The sequence below is a fragment of the Anser brachyrhynchus genome (genome assembly GCF_964034855.1).
Source record: "Anser brachyrhynchus genome assembly, chromosome: 4".
NCBI lineage: Eukaryota > Metazoa > Chordata > Aves > Anseriformes > Anatidae > Anser > Anser brachyrhynchus.
Genome location: NC_137698.1, coordinates 15595324 through 15615509, shown reverse-complemented (window position 1 = coordinate 15615509; position 20186 = coordinate 15595324). Strand labels below are relative to the sequence as shown.

Genomic DNA, 20186 nt, shown 5'->3' with positions numbered 1-20186 from the left:
ACATAGTTAAGGACTGTAGGAAGAGGCAAGTTTTCCTGAACTTTACTCCCAGCTTGAAGTTTTAAGAAGTAAGTGAGAAGCAAGGAAGGGAGGAGAGGGAGATACACGAACCCTCCCTCACGCCCCTCCAACCACAACTAGGATGTCAAATGGAAAAGACAGCCTGGAGAAACAGCTGAACGGCTTTGGGGAGAAGGGAAAGGAAAAGAGCCGCACGTCCCTGGTCATCTCTCAGGCTGTTAACCGCAGTATTTTCACCTCTGCAGTCTCCCCCGCTGCCGAACGCATCCGCTTCATTCTTGGAGAGGAAGATGACAGCCCAGCGCCCCCGCAGCTTTTCACAGAGCTGGATGAGCTTCTGGCTGTTGATGGACAAGAGATGGAATGGAAAGAGACTGCCAGGTGGGTTGTTTTTAACTTTACCTTGAAAGGGAAGGGCAGCTACTCAGAAACCCCATGGAAAATTCCTCTTTAGCACTCAAGGGGGGTAATGTCCACGCTACAGAATGGCTTGGGAAGTCCACAGAAAGAAATCTGTACAGGTGAATTTACCTTTCTTGGATAACTGAGAGAATTCATGGATTTGTGTAAATATTAATTTACAACAACTAGAAAACAACAACTAGAAAAATCAGAGTGCCAGATTGACTTGAATAGGTTGCATATGGAGACCCAAAATCGATATGGGCTTACTAGTGCATTGCAAACATCAACAATACCATGGCCAGACTAAAGCTTCTGTAAATGTGTTAAAATTACTTAAATTCTATTGCTATAATTACTTAAATTCACACACCACAGATTGGAACATTTTGACCGCATCCTTCTGTTAATGAGTTACTGATAAAATTAATTTTAAATTGACAAAAAATCCTCAAGTTTTTTTTTTTTTCCTTCCAAATTATTCAAGGTGTGTTAAATGCTGGATTGGATTGTCTGCTTTGAGTTTCTTGACTAAGTTCTCTCCCTGTCTGTTTAATGGTGCTGGTTTAGGACTGGCATGTTTTTTTGCCCTGTTTGACACAATTTTTTATGGCTTATTTCTGAGCAACATAGAAGGAGCCGTTGGATTGGATTCAAGATCTAAAGGCTGCTTCTTGCCTTGTGAAGTGTAGTTTTTCTACAGCAAAAATCTTTTTATTGGGTTTGCCCTGGGAGGTAAAGCCCCTAACTGCGAAGGTCTGAAACTTTCCCCTAGAAAGAGGTGCTTACCTAGCTGGTGAGCAGCCTGGGGTTTTCTCGTCCCTGTTCCCAATCCCCCTCGTTTTCCTTTATTGTGGCTGTGCTAAGCTCTTTCCCCACCTTCCAGTCTTAAGGGCACCTACTGTGTTTGGAGGTAGCTAGTGTTGTTTGGCTACCTTAATCTTCTTTACCTGTGATTTAATGAACTGCTCCACCGCCTACCCCCTTACCCCTTATCTTGTTTTATTTTTACTTCTCGGTCACTTGTAGAGCCTATTTAAAGACTTTTCACCTTTACTTTTTAACTCCTTTCTTATTGGTCATCCTTTTCTCCCTTTATTTCTTTTCTTCCCTCTTATCATTAGTTCAGTACTTGCATGTTGTCATGTGTACCGCCCAGCTCTGCTTTTTATGGCAAATTATGCTTTCCTCTATGTATAGGCCTTTGAGAAGGGTTTTTAATGACAGTTTGTTAAGGCTCTTCTGCAGTTCAGATCTTGATGGTGTGCTTCATATTGAGCACTATATTGGGTCTCTCCTTTGTAATATAAAAATTGGGAAGCTCTGTTTTCCTCAAGTCCACAGATATTAGCCATCAGGAGGAAGATACCCCATGTCCTGCATGAGAAATGACAAAACATTTATATGTCTTGAGAAGCATCCATGAAGAGCCCTCCGCTTTTATGTTCCAAGAACCTTACAGAGGGATATGCTGGTGCTCTTTTACCATCAGGCAGCTGTAGAGAAAAAGGGAGGTTTTCTTCCTCTTTGAAAATGCTTTCTGATTTCACATGTGAAATACACCTTCAGTAGAAGTGCTAGATTCAGCTGTATATATGCCTCTCTCCCTTGAGTGATACATATCTATATTAAATACTTGAAGAGGGGACAACCTGTTGAAGCACAGTGAAATTCTTAACCTTGGCTAACTTCCTGACTTTCATGGTAATTTGTCGATGGTGATCTTGCACAGTGTATAATTGTTCAGGTTTTTTCAGTATCTTCCTGAAATGACTTAATCGAGCAAAACAAAACCTGCTGTAAGCTGCCGAGTGGCTCTTGCTGCAGAATATACGAGCTAGAGCTGGCCAGCTCTGCTTTGGTAGTTGAGGAGCTACATGCTCTGCCGCTCACTGCAGCTGATGGGTCTAAGACTTGACACAGAGTGGGAGCTGTCAGGAGAGACAGGGTTTAGCAAATGGTACCAGAGGAGTTCTGATCAATAGAAAAACTGGAACATGGCACGGAACATTTCTAGCAGCAACCTTCAAGATACTGACTTTAAAAAGCTTCCAGAAGAATACCTTTAATTGCATAGCTTGACTCTTGATCCATATGACTTCAGCTGTCTGTGCTGCAACCCCAGTGTAAATGGGCTATAGTTACCCCCCTGCACTCAGTGACATTTCAGATAGTAAGTACATCAGTCCGTGACCGGGGCTTGAGGATGTCTTACTCCTTTGTGTGGTCCTGTCACACATTAGTGAGTGGGTCTGGCCATGATTAACAAAAAAGAGAAGTTTTGGAAAAATATCTTTTTTGTAGAGTGTTTCATAACGCAGCCCTGTAAATGCATTAGAAATAGAGCAGTAAAAGGGAAGGTTTATTGCTGTTAAAAGGTAACCTGAAGATTTGGGTCACTGGGTGTTCCTTGTTCTCTGTCTTTTTTTTTTTTTTTTTGGTGCTCATAATCGATTTACTTGGTGTGGATGGACAAATTCATGCACCAACATGTGAATGTTTGCATTTCAATAGTAGTTAAAGGATACAGAGCAAGCTGGTAAAAGGAAAAGAAAGACCTGAAACAGCTGGAGGCCACCAGCTGTTTTGAGGCTCAGTCCATTTACATTTGGGAACGAAGATGTGCACACCATAGTGGAGATTGTCATTCTGCAAGGCAGGGACATGGCAGAAAGATCCTGGTGACAGTGAAAAGGACTGAAAGGGTTGTAAACTGGCGGACAGGCTTTTAAAATCTTTAATTACGGTTGCTTTTTTATGCTAGCTCTGTCAAACAGTACATTTACATCCTTCACCTCTTTCCTCATTACAATATTAACATGCCTTTTATGCAATCCATTATAGGGCTTTAAAAATAAAAAAGATGAGTCCTGCATACTGGCTAGCAGAGATAATAGCTGTCTTCATGGTATGTCTACACTGAATATACTGAAGGCTCCCAGAGAAGCATTTGAAGAGTAAGATGTTATTCTGGAGGCAACCAAGTGCACTGGTGGCAGATTTTTCTTGCAAATCTCTGTCCTTTGGAGCTGGTGATGCCTATATGTTCCTGAATTCAGAGTCCACAGTGCCAGCTTTGCTGGAGCTGCCAGTGTAGTAAGGTCCAAGAGGTGTAACACTACATGGGTGTTGTTTGCCGTACCTTGCTGCTTCTCTAATGTGGTCATGAGAATTTTTACTAGCTATTGCAAGTGAATTAAAAGTGACAGAAAGGAAGAATATGGAGATGTAAAAAAACAGAGGGGGATAGAAATAACGAAAGAAATTTGGTTGTTAATTTTCTCAAGTAACAGTGTTGATAGTTGTTTGCCCTGAAACGGCACCTTGCTGTTACGCTGCCAATAGAGTTGCCTTCAACACTCAGGAGACTCTGTTTCAAGTTGTACAATTTGAAATCCACCCAATAGGAAGCATTAACCCTACATCTCTCTCTTTTGTCCTTTCCACTCTCCTCCACCCTAAAAGTCAGACAATTTGTTCCAACGTTCAGAGGCTGCCCATGCAACTTTCTGGGTGCGAGTGAGCTTTTCTGTGTGGTCTTGTGTCAATGGTTGTTTTTGATAGCACATTTTGTGTCCTAGTTTGCAAAGTCTTTTTTGATGATACTTCAATGACCAGGTGCATAAGTATGATCTTTGCCATAGTACAGATGTACACTGTACAAAGTACCAAATTTCTGTCTTGACATGCTTTTGGCTTATTTTCTGAACATTAACAGATATTTCTGATGTATCCTCAAGTCTTTATCAACAAGAGGGGATGCATGTAGCTGATGATAATTTCACAGTAGCACGATATCTTCTGGTAGGTTAGTTTAGGAAAGTATTGCACCAGGAGTGGTCTTTCAGTGATTTCCCCTGATGCAACGAGGAGTGACCACGCAGTTCAACGTCCTCAAAGCCACATCTGCCTTCAAAGTGGGCACTTCTGGCTCCTGGGAGGTGTCTGGGACTACCTTTGCTTCAGGTTTGGCTCATTTTTATCACTTTAGGTATCATTTGTGAGTGAAGTAGCACACCGGCTTGGTTCAGTTCAGTTCACACTGAAGATGCCTCCTTGTAAACCTCTCCTTTGCTTTGCTTGGTCCTTGGCAAACCAGTGTATTTAATTAGGTGAAGTATATAGTGGGGAATAATAATAAAAAGCCCTAAAGAAGAAGACATGTATTAAGCATATGGAAAGCCATGTGGAGAGCATTGCTTAACTAAGTACTGGCATTGGTTTGCAGAAATTTGTGAATTATACACTTTCACCAAAAATACAAATGCTTTGTAATTTGCAGCCTTTATGCTGTTGCAGGGTAAGCAGCATCTAACTGCCTTTGATACGATCTCAGTAACTGTATGATCCAGTCATACGTATGTGGCCATGTCACACACCCTTTGAACTCCACAGATGTGCAGGTGCCCAAGTCACTGTGCTTTCCTAGCAAATACCCAGGTGGTATGAGCTGAATACAACCTTGTTACTCAGAGCTCGAATTCAGTCTCTTCGCTTGGGTTAAAAAGCAACTTCTGAATAATGAAGTCTCAAAAGAGATTATTGCAGTTGAAAAGCATAATTGATTAATCCTCAAGTAATACATTTTTTAGGAGTATGATTTCACTTGGCGTTAATAATATTCTCTTGAACCACTTTGTGACTTCCTTACCTTCATATGTATGTTTTCTTTGTCTTAGTAATCCCCTTATATTACTCAGTAGAACTTTCATTTAGCCAAGTATATTAAAATAGTATCTTGGGACAGGATTAGAATGCACTTGTACTTTGCAATCAGGTTGCATTAAAACATCTTCCTTTCTCCTGCATTCCGTGCTCACAGTGCAGCCGTAGCTGGGTGCTGCAATAAAGGAAAAGGTCTGTGCCATTTCTTTTCCTTTTATAAGCGCAGCAAAAGTCTGAGCCAGGTGAAATTTCCTCTTGTGGGTCCCACAGAAGGAGTTGTTTGCGCAGCCCCTGGCCGGCCACCTGTGCAAACACCTTGCTGGCAGCGGCAGGAGCCAAGGGCAGTGCGGAGCCGCAGCGGGTCACGCTCCGGCTGGCCGCCTGCGGCAGCGGAGCTCGGGGTTGCGATCCCTGGGGTAAACCTCTTGCTTGCCTGCTGTGATGACATGGTTTTAGGGGTGTAAAGAGTATTTTGCACAGAACGGCATTTAACCTTTGCTCTAATCTTCAACTAGAGAGATGAGCTTTCTGTTTTTTCAGACCTACTTTGTTAAATGATTAAACAATGGATAGAGAACAGAGAGAAACAACGAAGCCCTTAATTTGTCTTTTCCATTGGTGGCTCACTTGTTCCTTCCAGAGCATGTTTGGATCTGTTTGAGATATGCTGCTCTCCTCTGCCCTTTGCCTCCTGCCAGCCTGCTCCTCTTGGGCAGCACTATGCAGTGCTCCTGACTGCTGGCCAGGCTGCCGAGTTTTGGCAAAGCCCTGGTGCTTCTCCTGTGCTCATGCACTTGAAGATGACCCGTGTCTTTGCCCTACTCAGGGGACCTGTGGCAAGGAGGATGGGCAGCAGAGGCTTCTCTGCCTCCAGCTGGCAGACCGCAGATTTGAGCTCTGGGAAGCAGGGGTGTGAAACTTTTTTTGTGAGTTAAATCTCTGTGCCGTGCCCCTGCTGCCCCACTGCTCAATACCCACTGTTATGTGCAGCCTTGGTAAAGGCTCTGAGCTCTAAAGAAAAAGGGGCTATATTAGAGCAGGGTTTAGTTATAATGCCATATAGATACTGCCTTTTTGTTTACAAATTGTGGGCAGATGAAAGAAGAGGAATGTAAAAGCTGAGGTCCATTTACTGATATTTCTGCCTTACCTTTCTCTGCAGTTTTCTCCTACTTTTCCTGCCCCAAGCTTACCTGATTCCTTAAACAGGAGGTGAAGCTTTCAGATTTTATTATCTGGATCGGAATCCTTGAATGCAAGTCACCCTATTTCCAGAAATGCTGATTTTTTCCATTCTTTCTATCAGCACCTCTCACCATTGGCTACTTTTGATTAGTTAAGTGTGAATATACTTACCTGACTTTGATTTGCTTGGATCTGGTGGAGCAGTTGTACTCAGCGTGATGCAGAACGTCGTGTTAGGGTGTGCAGCCCAGGGAGGGAATTAGCGGGTGTCAGCTGAGTTGTTGAAACTACCTCTGTATTCTTGGCCTGGAGCAAACATGAGGTAAACTGTGTTAGTTTAAGGCTTGGTGAAAGCTATTAAAGATAACGTGTTTTACCTTACATTTGGGATAGTTTACAAGCAAATACAGCATTATCACTGCTCAACTAACACATACCAACTCATTAAGCCTTTGCAACTTGATCATGGATTTGTGGCCTTAGGGATGTGTGGGAAAATGTGTACGCTTGAACTTGTCAGTATGTTGTGATATTTCAGCTGTGTTGCTTCTTTCAGATAGGTCTGCAAGGATTGGAGGGAGCAACAACTTCAACGCAGTCTCTTTGCTCTGCCCTCTTGCAGGTGGATAAAGTTCGAGGAGAAGGTAGAACAAGGTGGGGAACGATGGAGTAAACCTCATGTGGCCACGTTGTCCCTGCACAGCTTGTTTGAGTTAAGGACGTGTATAGAGAAGGGCTCGATAATGCTGGATATGGAGGCCTCTTCTCTCCCTCAGGTGGTGGGTAAGTAAGTTTCCTTGGCTCTTTCCCTAAACAATGACCTACAACTTTTAATTAACCTTGATGATGGTTTCTTTTGAAGGCAAGGGACTGAGCGTAACTGTTTTTCCCCCCAGAAAAACACATGAGAATTTATTATTTCCACAGTCTTCCTGGAATAAAGTGTGAAATAACCATGTTGGAAGATTCCAGGCTTTTTCCCCTCTCTTTGAGGCAGTCCCTCCATTTTCACTGCCTGATGAAAGCACTCCTTTTTCCTTAAAGAAGTAAAACAAAGAAATAATCCTCCTAGGAGTAACAGGGAAAACTAGAAAGTGCTTGGAGACGGATAACCAATAAACAAAAGGGAGTCTTCTCAATTTGTGAAGAAGAGTGAAGGAATCCACTTCAGTGATAATTATGTTTACCTTGAATTATATAGAATCAGTTGGATCTTGAAGTAGATATCCAACGTTTACCATGTGTGTCTGAAAGGAAAGGCATACACTGACAATTAATGTTTGCTATCAGAAATGTAGCATTTAAAAGGCTACCTCTCTGTGGTTAGAAGTGCCCAGCAGGTACTGCTCTGAGAAGAACAGTTGCAGTTTTGGGCCCTCGTGGTCAGACCACAGACTGGTTTGGGGTGAGTTTCCAGGGTGGGCTGCTAAAAGCAGGTGAAGGGTCTGTGTGAAATAGGAGCACTCCCCTCTGGCAAAGGAGGGTGAAGAGCAGTCACAGGATCAGCTGATTCTGATGAATGGGATGGCAATTTTTTTTCTGTCAAAATAGCTGTGGCCCAAGATGACACTCAGTGACATTGCCAAGAGCTATACCATGTTCCAGATGACGTGTAAAAAGGCATCTAAAATAAACCTAAGAAGTGAGCCATCCAGTGGAGGTACATTTAAACAATACACTGAGTTTGATAGGCATTATGTGAAAGAGGTGTAGAGGAACAAAATGAAATAAAAACACTCCAGAACTCAGTGCTTTGAATCATAATCTCAGGACTCAGGCTTAGTGTTGTCCTGGCATAAAATTATCAGATGACATGTGTTGCATTACTTTATAAGACTTGGAATTACAGAAGCTGCCTCTGATATTGTCTACGGAGTTTTGAACTTTTTTTTGTAGGTGCTTGTGGTGGCATTTATTTCCTTTTATTTCTGTGTCTGTATCCCAGTGCACAGCATTGCAAAGTTTTTAAAAAAATAAGTTATTCTGGATGAAGTCACTTCGAGATGTCACGTCGAGTAACCCTTTTCACCATCCAAATCAAGCCTAATTTCCGAGAGACTAAATGACAAATCAGTGACTGCTGTTGCTGTACTACTGTCCTGAGTGGGCTATTTTTGCTGTTATAGGTCCAGGTCCTTTAATCAGATACAGAGGGGTGTCTAAGAAGACCACAGACTTGCTTTCCAGAAGTATTTAATCATGATCACTTTGTTGAGGTTCGGTAGTGACAGGCAGGAAAGTAAAATGCACAGAGCTCTCTTTGTTGACTTGAGTTATATCAGAAGCACGAAAGGGAATAAATACTTGCCAGATGGAGAAGGATAAACCTGATGAAGAAAGGCATTTTGTTCTGAAGGAAGTATTCCAAAAATCACTAACAAAAAATACGAACGAAAGCCTGCAGAAAAACAGCACCTTACAAAAACAAAACTTTTGCCAAACATTTTTGTAACCATACCTACATGCTTATAGTCATTCTTTTCTGAGTTAGGGTGGAAGGACTAGGCTTTTTTCCCTAGTGATTTGAGAGGCATTAATTCTTGGGTAGCAGCATATAGAAGATGACTTTCTGACTCACTGAGTTAGCAAATGTGATGCATGTTCTGCCTCCACTTTCACATAACTTTTATTATTAACACAAATAAAAGTTACTGGTAGACAAATAAGAGCTGCCACATTCCCCGGGGGGACAGCACGTTAACTGAAGTAATAAAAGGAACAGCTTAATGTGAGATTTAATGCACAATAGTGATTTTTTAAATATATCTGGCTACCTCCCCCCCGGGACAGAGGAACAGAGAGGAGAGAGTTGATGGAAAGTGAGCAGTCTTTGCAGTGAGTTGGATGTTGTTCTTTTGTGGTGATTCAGTTAAGGGCTAAGCCCCATAATATGGCCTGTGAAAATGGGAGCAAGTTCTGCCTTTTGTAGTTGCTGTCGTTTTACTTTAGTTCTAAGAATGAAAGATTTAATTAGTGGCTCATCTCCAGGACTTTTTCCTGGAGTTAGATTAGGTTTTTATCGGGGGCCTGTGAGGTGAATTCAGGCCTTGTTGAATCTGATAGAAGTTTAACCATGCTATTTTGGGGATCATCCTGGAACTCAGTGTAGCTGCAGCTTCTTTACAAAACCTCAGGGTTGGAGCAGAGTCCCCTCTCTGAACTAAGAACCATCTTATCCAGGCAAGAGTTGATTTGAAGCCCTCTGAGTGGCATGTATGGAAATAACACAAGGGAGTTTGGGTGGAAGAGGTGTGTGTTGGTGGCTGATGGGTTTTTCTTGATGAAAACACTGCTTTCATTGCAAAAGAAATGATTAGAGGAGATTGCCTTTAGAAATCAAATGGTAAAACCTGGTGGTAGCTTTGAGATGGGAAAGAAAGACTTGAAAATAGGAGGGTGACAATTACTTCCCTCTCCTAGCTATCCCTTAATGTAGCCAAGTTCTGTGCTTTGTCATTCATTTTCCTCTCTTCCTCACCCCTTTGTGTGCAACAGAAATGATTGTTGACAATCAGATTGAGACGGGGCTTTTGAAATCTGACATGAAAGACAAAGTCACCTACACGCTGCTCAGGAAGCACCGGCACCAGACCAAGAAGTCCAACCTGCGCTCTCTGGCAGACATTGGAAAGACCGTCTCCAGTGCAAGTAGGATGTTTACCAACCCCGATAATGGTAATGCAGAGGCTAACTGGCTATAGCCTTCCGTTTTAAAGCAACCCACCAAACTTGCCCGCCAAAAACTAACTCCGTTGCCATGATAATGCTTTTCTAACCCACAATTAGTGTAGCAAGACCCATACTGATAACACATCAGTGGTGGGCTCTGATGGCTGCTTCTGCCGTGGCACATTGCTCTAACCATATCTTCACTGGACGGAGTGGGAGAGGAGAGGAGGTGGCAGGTAGGCAGCAGGATACAGCAGCACAGGAAGCGGAGAGGTGCTCCCGCAGCTGGTGTGTAGGAGGTGAGGTAGGAACAGCATTAGGAAAGGGAGGCTGACAACAAACTCCAAGCGTGCCTGAACCCAAAAGGCTGATCCTCTGAAATGCTTGTGCAGAGATGAAGCTTTTGTGCGTGTTCGATTTCTGTAACAGATGGTGTCGATGGCACTCTAAATCAAAAATTATGCGAGAGTAAAATCTAGCTTGCATTTTATTGCCATGCAATCATTGTCCAGTGCGGGTAAAGCTGATTTTCCATTTTGCTTTATTCATCCTAAAATTGCTTTGTGGTGTTATGTTGTATATTATGTCTCTGTTTCTCTCTAAAAATTACCTCATGTATAGTGTTGTGTATATTGTGGTGTCTGTGTAAGTGTGTGTGTGTGGATACAGACAGCTGTAGAGGCCTTGGCAATGACACTGTAGTTATTCAAACAAGGAAATTTGCAGTCATATTAGTGGGAATCAAAAAAAAGAGGATGTTTTAAGCCTATTTTTATGTCTTGGAGTTCTGCAAACTGCCTCATGTTGCAGTATGGAAGCTTGTCTAAAAGTTACCGTTTCAAAATATCCAGAAACAGAAGTAAGTTGATGATTATCTTGCTACCTTGAAGGCCTCTAAGCTTTCTGTGTTCTGCTTCTTGAACTCACCCTAACATTTATCCCTAACTAATTGTACTTAATTAATATTTCCTACTTTCCATTGTCCTTTGCTTTTGCAACAAGTGTGTATGTGCATGTGAAAAATATTTATTGCTCTTGATGATGCATCTTATCATGTACCAGTGTCTTGCTAATGCAATAATTAAATGAGTAACACAAAGGCACAGTAACATGAATCAAGGAAATGTCCTGGATGTGCAGCTTTTCTGTGAATATCCTTGCAGGAGCCCAACGGAGCTAAGATAGGGACTGTGCTTCGGACTGTTGCTCCTCAAGACCCCCTGCTCATTTCACAGTAGCTTCAGACAGGTGTAAAATTTGTAGGTGCCCCAGTTTTTGCCCTTAAATATGCCAGGCACTTCAGATCCTTGGAGTATGCCTTAATCATGTCGGGACTGGGCACCCAGCAACTAACTCAGATTTGTTTTCATCTGGGATGAAGAAACTGATTTCTTCCCAGCACATGCTATGGGGCTTTCCACTGTCTTCCCACTGGGCTCCCAGCAAACTCCCCACTGCCCCACTGGGTGCATGGAAGGCTTCTGCTTTCTGTTAAAAAAAAAAAAAAAAAAAAAAAAAAAAAAAAAGGAAAAGTGTGTGAAGTGTGTGTGAGAGGAGTGGGGTGGATACATCTGTTGCAAGTGAAATGCATTTTTCTGGTGGTGTCTTTCTGGACCTTTGACAAAGTGAGCAGGCTTGCTTTGAGGAGAAGGATCCTGCACTTGGAGCCATGGGGTAGGGGAGGCAAAACTTCAGACAGACATCGGCTGTTTCAGTCTCCCTGGGCATGGTGTAGGGGATGCACTTGGTTCTCAGCTCTAGCCCCCAACCACGTGCCTAAAAGTAGGTGCTGCAGCACCCAGGGTAATGGTAACAGACACAGTTATGGTAACAGGCTGGCTGATGGTACATTTACAATTCCACAAGCAGAGCAAATGTCTCTCAAATTGCATAGGAGGCTAGAAGGGAAACTCCTGGACGTTGGCAGTGCCTCTGTGTTTGGGCAATGATAGGCTCTTTTCCCATTTTATGGTTAAACAAGAAATCAAGCGTAGTGTTTTATTAAAATTACCTGTCTCAGGGAATTCCTAAAGTACAGAAATGTAAAGAAACCTGTACAATTGACTGTATTATATTACTTTAATTAGCACCTCTTTCATACACAGCAAGAATCTAATTGAAGGGGTTAAGACTTGCTCTGTTTACAACACATATCCACCTTCCACTTCTGTCTTGCATCTATTTTTGCTGAACAATATGCTTGTAACAGCCTCCTCTTTTTTCAGCAGCTGGTGAGCATTGAATTCTTCCTCTGTGCAGTTAAAGTCACTCATTGAGGAGTCATCAAAACCTCAGGGAGTAAAGAGAAATCAAAACTTACTTAGGAGGTTTGAAGGTAAATCATGCACAGTGTATTATTTAACTACACCTCAGATGGTTAGCCCTGTCTCTTCCCCATACGGAGCCAGACATTCACTGCTGGTTTAAAAAGAAAATAATAGCTTGCTTATCCCAGGAGGATGATACTGGCAACGGGTGTTCATCTAAGTTCTCACTCCAGCCCCTGCTTATTTTTCATGGCTAGGGACATGCTTTGCTCAGACAGTCGGTGACTTAGTTTTTCGTTCGTTTGTTTTCGTGTTAGAAGGGACTGTGAGGGTCCCGTCTCTGTTGAACTGATTCTCAAAAAACTTTCCTGGCTTTGCTTAGCCTCCTGACTGACCTTCAGCCACTTCTGTTTGTTTTCGCCTGTTTCCCCACCTGGAATGTTTCTATGTTGTGAGAATACATAATGCGTTCTGTTTCATGACAGTTGAAGTGCTTTGAGCATTAAGGAGGAAGAGACTTGCATACAAAGGGAAATACTTCATGAATAGTTGTTACTGTTATTTATTATTTACACTTTAATGAAAAAATAACTCAATGAAATACATTCTGGAGTTATACCACACTCCATGGAGTTCAGTGAGTGCTCTCCTGTGATTCTGAAAGCAGAATTTGTCCTTTAGACAGATAAAAATTTAATGAGGCCAACAGGAGTGCAGCTGCCTTTCAGCATGGCTAATAACAATAATAAAAGTGCCATCAGCCCCAAGCGCTCATAAATTTTCCTGGAGTTTCTTTCCAGGTAGATACTTTCTTTCAGTTTCTACCTTCTGTTTCAGTGTCAGTGAAACTCTCATACAATATTCATGCTGCATCCAGGTTAATGAGAACAACAGTCCCTCAGGACACGAGACCTGGGCAGTGATTAATTCTCACCTCTATAGAATAGGATTTTGGGCTGATATGTTTAGGAAGCAGCTTGGTGTTCTGCTCGACTGATGTTTACTGCTGTTGTTAAAAAGGGTAACTCCTCATCTTTGGTCCAACCATAAGGCACGTTGATGTAAATTACAAGGTGCCCTGCTAATTTAGCTTACACAAGCTCTGTGTGTTTGTTAATGAAGCAGGCACGAAGCTTAACTAGACCCTGCAGTATGTTATGTACAAAAAATGTTACGCAACTTACTGCCTCTTACTGGGCAATCACACTTTCCTCGGAACCTATGATTCTGTTAAGTATCTAATTGCATTCAATTACTTTGCAAAACATTTATTTAGGAAGCACTTTAGCATCATGTCATTAGCAGGGATTTTGCCCATGAATTTCCTTCATATTTTTTTCAAGTAATGCTACAGGTAAACTTAAAATCCAAATTAAATAGTGACAAATTTATTCAAGTATATACAATAGGTCTGAAATCTGAAAATATCCCCTGGATCCATGGTCGTCAAAAATACTTAGGTGCCTGCATCTCATCAAAATGATTAAGTGACAAAGCCTTAAAGGCTTGAAAATCTTTTGTGCCTTTCTTACCTTTGCAGTAAACCTGTTGTAGACTACTCTTGTGGTATTTAAACAGATTATTCAGAATTAAAAGTTTTGAATGTGTCCTAAGAGATTCTTCGTGCATAAAGCAGGAAAAGAAGGTAAAGAAGCAGAAGTTGCTAGGACTTAGCCTCTAGAAAGGGGTGTACCTTCAGTCTGTTGTGTACTGTTGTGACTTTCTTTAAAGTATCTCAGGCCTGGGCGTTCGGAGCTGACTTGCTGCATGAATGAGCCGATGCAGTTTGCAAACTGCATCAAGAAACTGCGCAACCTCCAGAGCGGTGATCTGCCTCCCCCACGCTACAGCGGCTCAGCACTGACCCTCTCCAGCTGCTCCCTGCGTGTTTGGAAACCGCACCCAGGATGACCGCGGCTGGCAGCAGCGCAGTCATCCCGCTCCCACTTCTTTCGCTTCACTGCTCCTCTTGATGACAGTCTAAATAGCAATCAGATTGGCAGAAACACTGAACTTTTGAGCAGCAAAGGTGTGCAGTGTGTGCTTTTTATTCATAACCGTGTCATAAAGATGGATATTTGGCCTTGCCCAGTGGTCGTGTTTGTGGGAGGATGTTTTCTGGGCAAGCCCTTTGCTCTTGGGAAAGAAATTGTGCAAAAGATGTTAATTTCTTGTTTGACGCTTGATGGAGGAGGATAAATCAAAGCAGTTCTTTGCTGTCCATTCAACAGGAAAAAGATGATTATCAAAAGCTGAGCAGACAAAGCTGTACTGAGCAATTACTAAAAGTTACTTTACAAAGACACTGCCCTCTTCATTTCTTTCTATTGGTAGAAATTTGAGATGCACGATATGTTCATCAAGGACCTCCAGATACGTTCCAATTGAGCTCTTGTGTTTTTTTTTTGATGTGTTTTTTTGTGTGTCTTGTTTTGTCAACTGGCTTTCTAAGAGTTCTCTGTGTTAATTCAGATGTGTCCTTTCCTGGCATAGGATACAGCATTTGAAGCGAGCCCCTGCAATAAATAATGTATATGCTAGAGGCTATCCAGCAGTCTTTGCCCATCTGGCACACCTTTGGGTTGTAATGCAGATCTGCCATTGGTTTGCCACTGTAGAAAATGAGAACAATGCTCACCGTTCCTTGTGCAGGTGCCTGAGGACTGTCTCATAAATGTTTGCCAGTACTTTGATGATGAAATTTGCCATGCGGTGCATATTTTCAACGGTTTTGTTTAAAAGTTTCCTGCCTGCCAGCATTTTGTATAACTTAACACCTGCGAGAGGCTTTGGCAAAAGTGTTGAAGAGAAGCGATCGAATCATACTGAAAACAAGTTGGCAGAGGCTGTAGAAAACTGTGATGTGTTTATGTGTGAGTATTTAACCCTCATAAATAATGGCATGCTACCATTACCATGTGAATGGTGTCTGCGCTGCCCAAACACCTAATGAATGTTATTTATTTCTGCTGTGCTGACAGAGAAGCTTGGAAACAGTTGAGTTAAAATAACACTTGCACTGTCCTGCATTGGCTGATGCAGCGAGAATGGCAGCTAGTAGCTGCTGAAAACTTCTCTGATTTTATTTTGATTCTGTATTAGAGTTCAGCTTTATCCAATTGAGTGTTTTTCATAGAAAATGCATCCTTGATCCCTTCAGAGAGCTGAATGATACAGTGCCAGTTGAATAATAATAGTTCAGGAAGAGAGAGGTTAAGCCATAAATGAGATACTTTCAAAAAAAAAAAACAGTGATGTGTTGAGCTGTTTGCATTATTTGAAGCATTACAGAAGAAGTTATGCACTTCCAAGCCCTAACTGGTGTATGTCTGGGTATGTATAGTCAGGATGCTGAAGTTGGCTCCTACAGGGAAGTGACCTGTTTTTTTCCTAAAGTACTGAGTGTCTGCCATTCTTACTGACTGCACTGCTACCTGGCACTGCTCAGCACAACTCGAATTGCAGCTGCCTTCCCCACTTGCTTGAAATCTGCTTCTAAGATGCTTGAATTTTAGACACCAGGGACGAAACATTGGTTCCAGAGCTGCCAACAGGGGAGATTTGTGCTCCTAATAAGTAGACTCACACCTTTGGTCACTGAACTATGCAGAAAAATGCACTTATAACTGCGAATGTTCGAACACTGTCACCTAACTCACTTGCTTGTGCAATTGCTTGAGCGTTTCTTTCTTTTTTTTTTTTTCCCTTCGACTTTTCAACTTTGCTCTCTTCCTCCTCTCTGCTGCTGCTACTGTCTCCTGCTTGCAACACAAAAGCACGCAGCCCACTTGAGAGCTCCGTGCCCTGCCTAGCGACACGCACGCTGGATGATGAAATCCGAGTGCAGCGCAGCCCCAGCGTGGGATGGCTCAGTAAGTTGGGGCAGGGGGACAGGGGAGCGGGCTGGGCTACTGCACTCGGCTGGGGAGATCCGAGGAAGAGCAACGGGAAACTTGTACTCATTGGTGTCTTAATGCTTGCTGCTGTATTAACAGTGGGGAGACTGGAAGCCCATTCCTGGTGGAATGGCTGCTGCTCTGTCTGTCCATTTACTCCCACAATCCCCACTCTGTGCTCCTTTTTCACTTTTTTACTTCTTTCTTTTGTGTTTCCCATCTGTGCTGGAACAGGTAGGTCAGCCTGCACTCCCTTTCAGGCAGTGGTCTCTCTCCTAACCCATCTAGCAAAATTACATACATGTATTGAAGTATGCTTTGGCTGTTAAAAGGGTTTCATGAATTTTGCAATCAGTGCAACACTATAAATGCAACAAGCTTAAATATTTTAATTTCCATACAAATTAAAGACAAAAATAGGTTCCCTTTGTCACACAGCTTGCAGGCGCCACCAGCTTTGTCTCTCTGTGATGAGCTGTGCTTTTCTCAGGCCCTGCTTTTCTCTTTTTATCCTTTGTAAAATATTACTCATCAGGAACCTTGCTGATCACAGAGGAGTGTGCTGTTCCCACAGGAAGGCACAACTTACTGCACCAATGACGCAGAGATGTTCTTTATAGCCACAGCAATCTGTAGAAATCTGAATTTCAGGATATTGACTGTGAAGGATGGCTACCAATCCTATTAGTAGAATGAGGCAGTAACACAGAGGGGTTTGGACTGATTGCCTTACTTTTTGCACCACTTTTTGCACTTCACTGAGCACAGCCAAGGAGAGGCTTGCATTGCCTTTGCTGGAGAGACAGCAATATAAATGAGGCCTGAATCAGGAAATTACCCTTAGCAAACTGTGTAAGGGTGAACATCATGAGCCAAAGCCTTTGGCTGAGGTCTCAGCAGCGGAAACCTTTCACTTCACTGGTTTGTTCGGGGCACTGAGATTCTGCAGACTGATAGGCTTGTTGCTTCCTTCTGCTCCCATATTCTGCTCTATTCAGGGAAGCTACTCAGCTGAGGACTCCAAGTTTTTAAGGTCCCCCTCATTTTTAAGTCTCTCTCAGAAGTGATGTTGCTAGGTTTACTGCAGACGTTACGTTGTCACAGGAAGCCCCAAATATCTGAGCATCCATTAGGAACGTGAGTTAGAAGGGATTTAGGCTGTACAAATTTGAACAATGATGTCCACAAAGCCAAATGGCTTTTGATACAGGTTTGCACACACCACATTGTGCATTTGTAGTAGCACTTTTCTCTTACAGTGATTTTGCTTGGCAGTAAGGATACATTCAGGGTTTTGGGGAAAACTTCCAAATGCAAGCAGGGGCACGGTCAGGTTTCTTAGGTCAGCAAAGCGGGTTGAAGGTGATGTTTGTGGTTTCCAATCTGTGTTCCAGAGATCGTCCAAGTCAGTACTGAGTGGGAGTAATCTGAACTTCAGGACCTAGTAAAGCATCTTCAAAGGATGATATGCGCAGACACCAAATTTTAGGGAAAAAGAGTCATATTGCATGCTCAAGAAGTCTTGGCTGTCTGAATTTTTGTTGCAAAGAGATGGAGATATGAATCATGTTACCCTGAGAGCTCTGTTTAAGCTGGGATTATGAGACACTTTCTACCTCCAAAGAACAAAGAGTATCTTTTAAAGTTTTGGTACTCAGATCTTTTAATGCAAGGCCAGTCTGACAACTGAAAAAGGGAGTGAATAAGATCTGCATGTTTTGCCAAGAAGCTGAAGTTATGGGTAATGTGCTCACAGCTGCTCTTGGGATTAACTCAGAAACAAGTGCAGGTGCAGGCTGGCTTTCTTCTCAGGCCCAGGTCCTTCTGCCTGGTAGGCACTCTAACTGAAACGAGTGCTATCATACAAGCAGTTTCCTTAGAGAAAGTATCAGAGCACTGCTGAATTGCCAGCTAGGGTCTTAAGGGCAGGAGGGGGACATTCTTCATCCAAAAGGAGTTTCTTGAGACACCTCCACCACAGAGGTTTGTGCTTCTTGTACAGCGTTTAGTCTGATGCCCTCACTTCTGGGCTCCAAACACTTGGCCTTGCTCGGCCTTGTAGTGACAGTTACAGCTGTAGCAGTGATGGCTTAAGAGTATTTGCAAGGTTGTATTTGTAGGGAAAGGTGGTATCTTTATTCAATCAATAAGTACAAGCAGAGAAGATGCAAGGGTTTTCTTTGGCACATTTGTCTGTCCAGGTTTGGAATAAAAATGGAAAACCTCAAGAAAAGTATGCCTTGAGAAGGGCTGCTGTGAATTTGTTGTGGTTATGTTGATCATGTTGGGAAATTTGGAGAAAGGGTAATTGGCATTTGAGAAGCAGAAAGAGGCTACTAGCAAGAGGTGATAGTCATTAGCCACTTCCTGTAGCAAGACGGGTAATTATCTCCTAAGGAATGTTCAGTCCTGGATGAATAATAAAAAGGGAAACAAATGTTGTAATCCAGAAAATGATCAGCTATGAAAGCTGTCGACTCTCATTTTAGTCTGTTTATTCCAGAATTGGACCTAGAACTTTGGAAAACCACCAAAGCAGTATGCAGAAAATGAAGAGAAAGCTTCAGCAGATGCCTTTCTCTACAGTTATGTAGTGCGGCTCTTCCAAATAAAATGCATTAAAACCACACTAAAAACTGCAAAAAATAAAATCATCAATATTTTCTGCACTTCCAAAAAGCTTTTTAGAAGCCATACTTAGTTCCTTCTCAGCTGGAGGCATTAACCTTGCCAGGATTCAAAGGTCTCATGGTAAGACTGATCTCTGCAACACCATCTCTCCACCCGCATCAGAGGAACAGCTCTCCTGAACTGGCCTTGTGCAGGTGGGCAGTGTGGGATACGCAGCTCTGAGAGCAGCCTGCGAATAAGACCTTCTCAGTAGGTCTCTGAGCTTCTCCGGATCTGTTTAACTCTGCTGAACACTTTGGTGTTTAATTTCTGTCACTTGGTAGCACATAAGTGGACTGATAGGAACTTTGCTTTGACTCACTGAACTGCATGAGACCAATTATCAGTGTGCACTAGCTTTCACATTTTCAAGAAAGTGCTTCCCTGTTTCTTTAATTGATTTTATTGGCTCAGATTTGCAAAACAGCCATGTGTGTATCTCTGTATAGAGCTTCAGTCTTTCATTTTAATTTATAGGTACATTTATGTACTTGTCAAAGATTTCCCAGAGTTGGCAGTATCTGAGCAACCTTTCACAGATAATTAATTGCACCATTAAAAAAAAAAGGAGCCCTGGGTTTCAATAATGGGCTTCAGGTTTCCAAGAATCTTGTTTTATTTTGATTTTATTTTCCATCTTTGCTTTTTACCACATGTTTATTAAATATTCATATCACAGAAGGTGTTACAAACACCTTTTTAGAAACACTAAGTAGTGTCTATTCCATGTAACAGACGCAATACACATGAACAAGTTTGAGCACTTTTTCGCTGTTTTATTTATGTGCTTATCTCCTGCCTACAGATTCATATCAAACAGTCAATCAAACATTGTAAACATTTCTTAGTCTGGCTTGCTAATAATTAATTAGGAGAATGGTTACTAATATATGTAGCTTAAACCAGTCTTACAAGTGGCATTTCTCACTTGATGAGTAAACATACTTGTAAAAACTTTGTAGATATAGGTGGGGTCTTAAACCTGGCTGGCAGTAACAGCAGGAAGAAGAAGAAGACAGGATCCTCCTTTTATGACATACACTTGTGCTCTGCTTTTGCTGTGTTGTCATCCATGGTTGTGGCAATAACACGCAGCAGCTATACTGTGATTCAAAGTGGCTCAAAAGAAAGAAAGCCCGTAAGTCTGCCTCCATATACATTGAATATGTTGTAAAGAAAACCCAGCTCTGGAAGTCCAGATCTTTTACTTACTACTTGTTTTTGATTTCTTTTTTTATTATTATTTTTATTATTTTTTTTCTTGGTATGCAGATTTATTACAGAGCTTGTTTTTGGTGGGAGTTGATGAACATTGCAAGGTTGGACTTTCATTTTATTACGAATATAGAACCATAACTTTAATGAACATTGTCTGAAACCATACCCTAACCCCGAAATACCTCACAATATG

At 42.1% G+C, this 20186-nt stretch overlaps 1 protein-coding gene across 5 annotated transcripts in view; it reads left to right on the top strand.

Moving 5' to 3' along the window:
• The window catches only part of SLC4A4 (solute carrier family 4 member 4), a 231176-nt gene that overhangs the window by 124380 nt on the left and 86610 nt on the right, over window positions 1-20186 (top strand). For 4 of the 5 annotated variants that reach the window (XM_080589201.1, XM_080589202.1, XM_080589203.1 and 1 more), the window contains 3 exons: window positions 267-402; window positions 6896-7056; window positions 9769-9948. In XM_080589201.1, coding sequence (XP_080445327.1) covers window positions 267-402; window positions 6896-7056; window positions 9769-9948 — 477 coding nt within the window. The remainder of the gene's footprint in view (window positions 1-266; window positions 403-6895; window positions 7057-9768; window positions 9949-20186) is intronic. The other variant, XM_080589204.1, reaches the window with a different exon arrangement.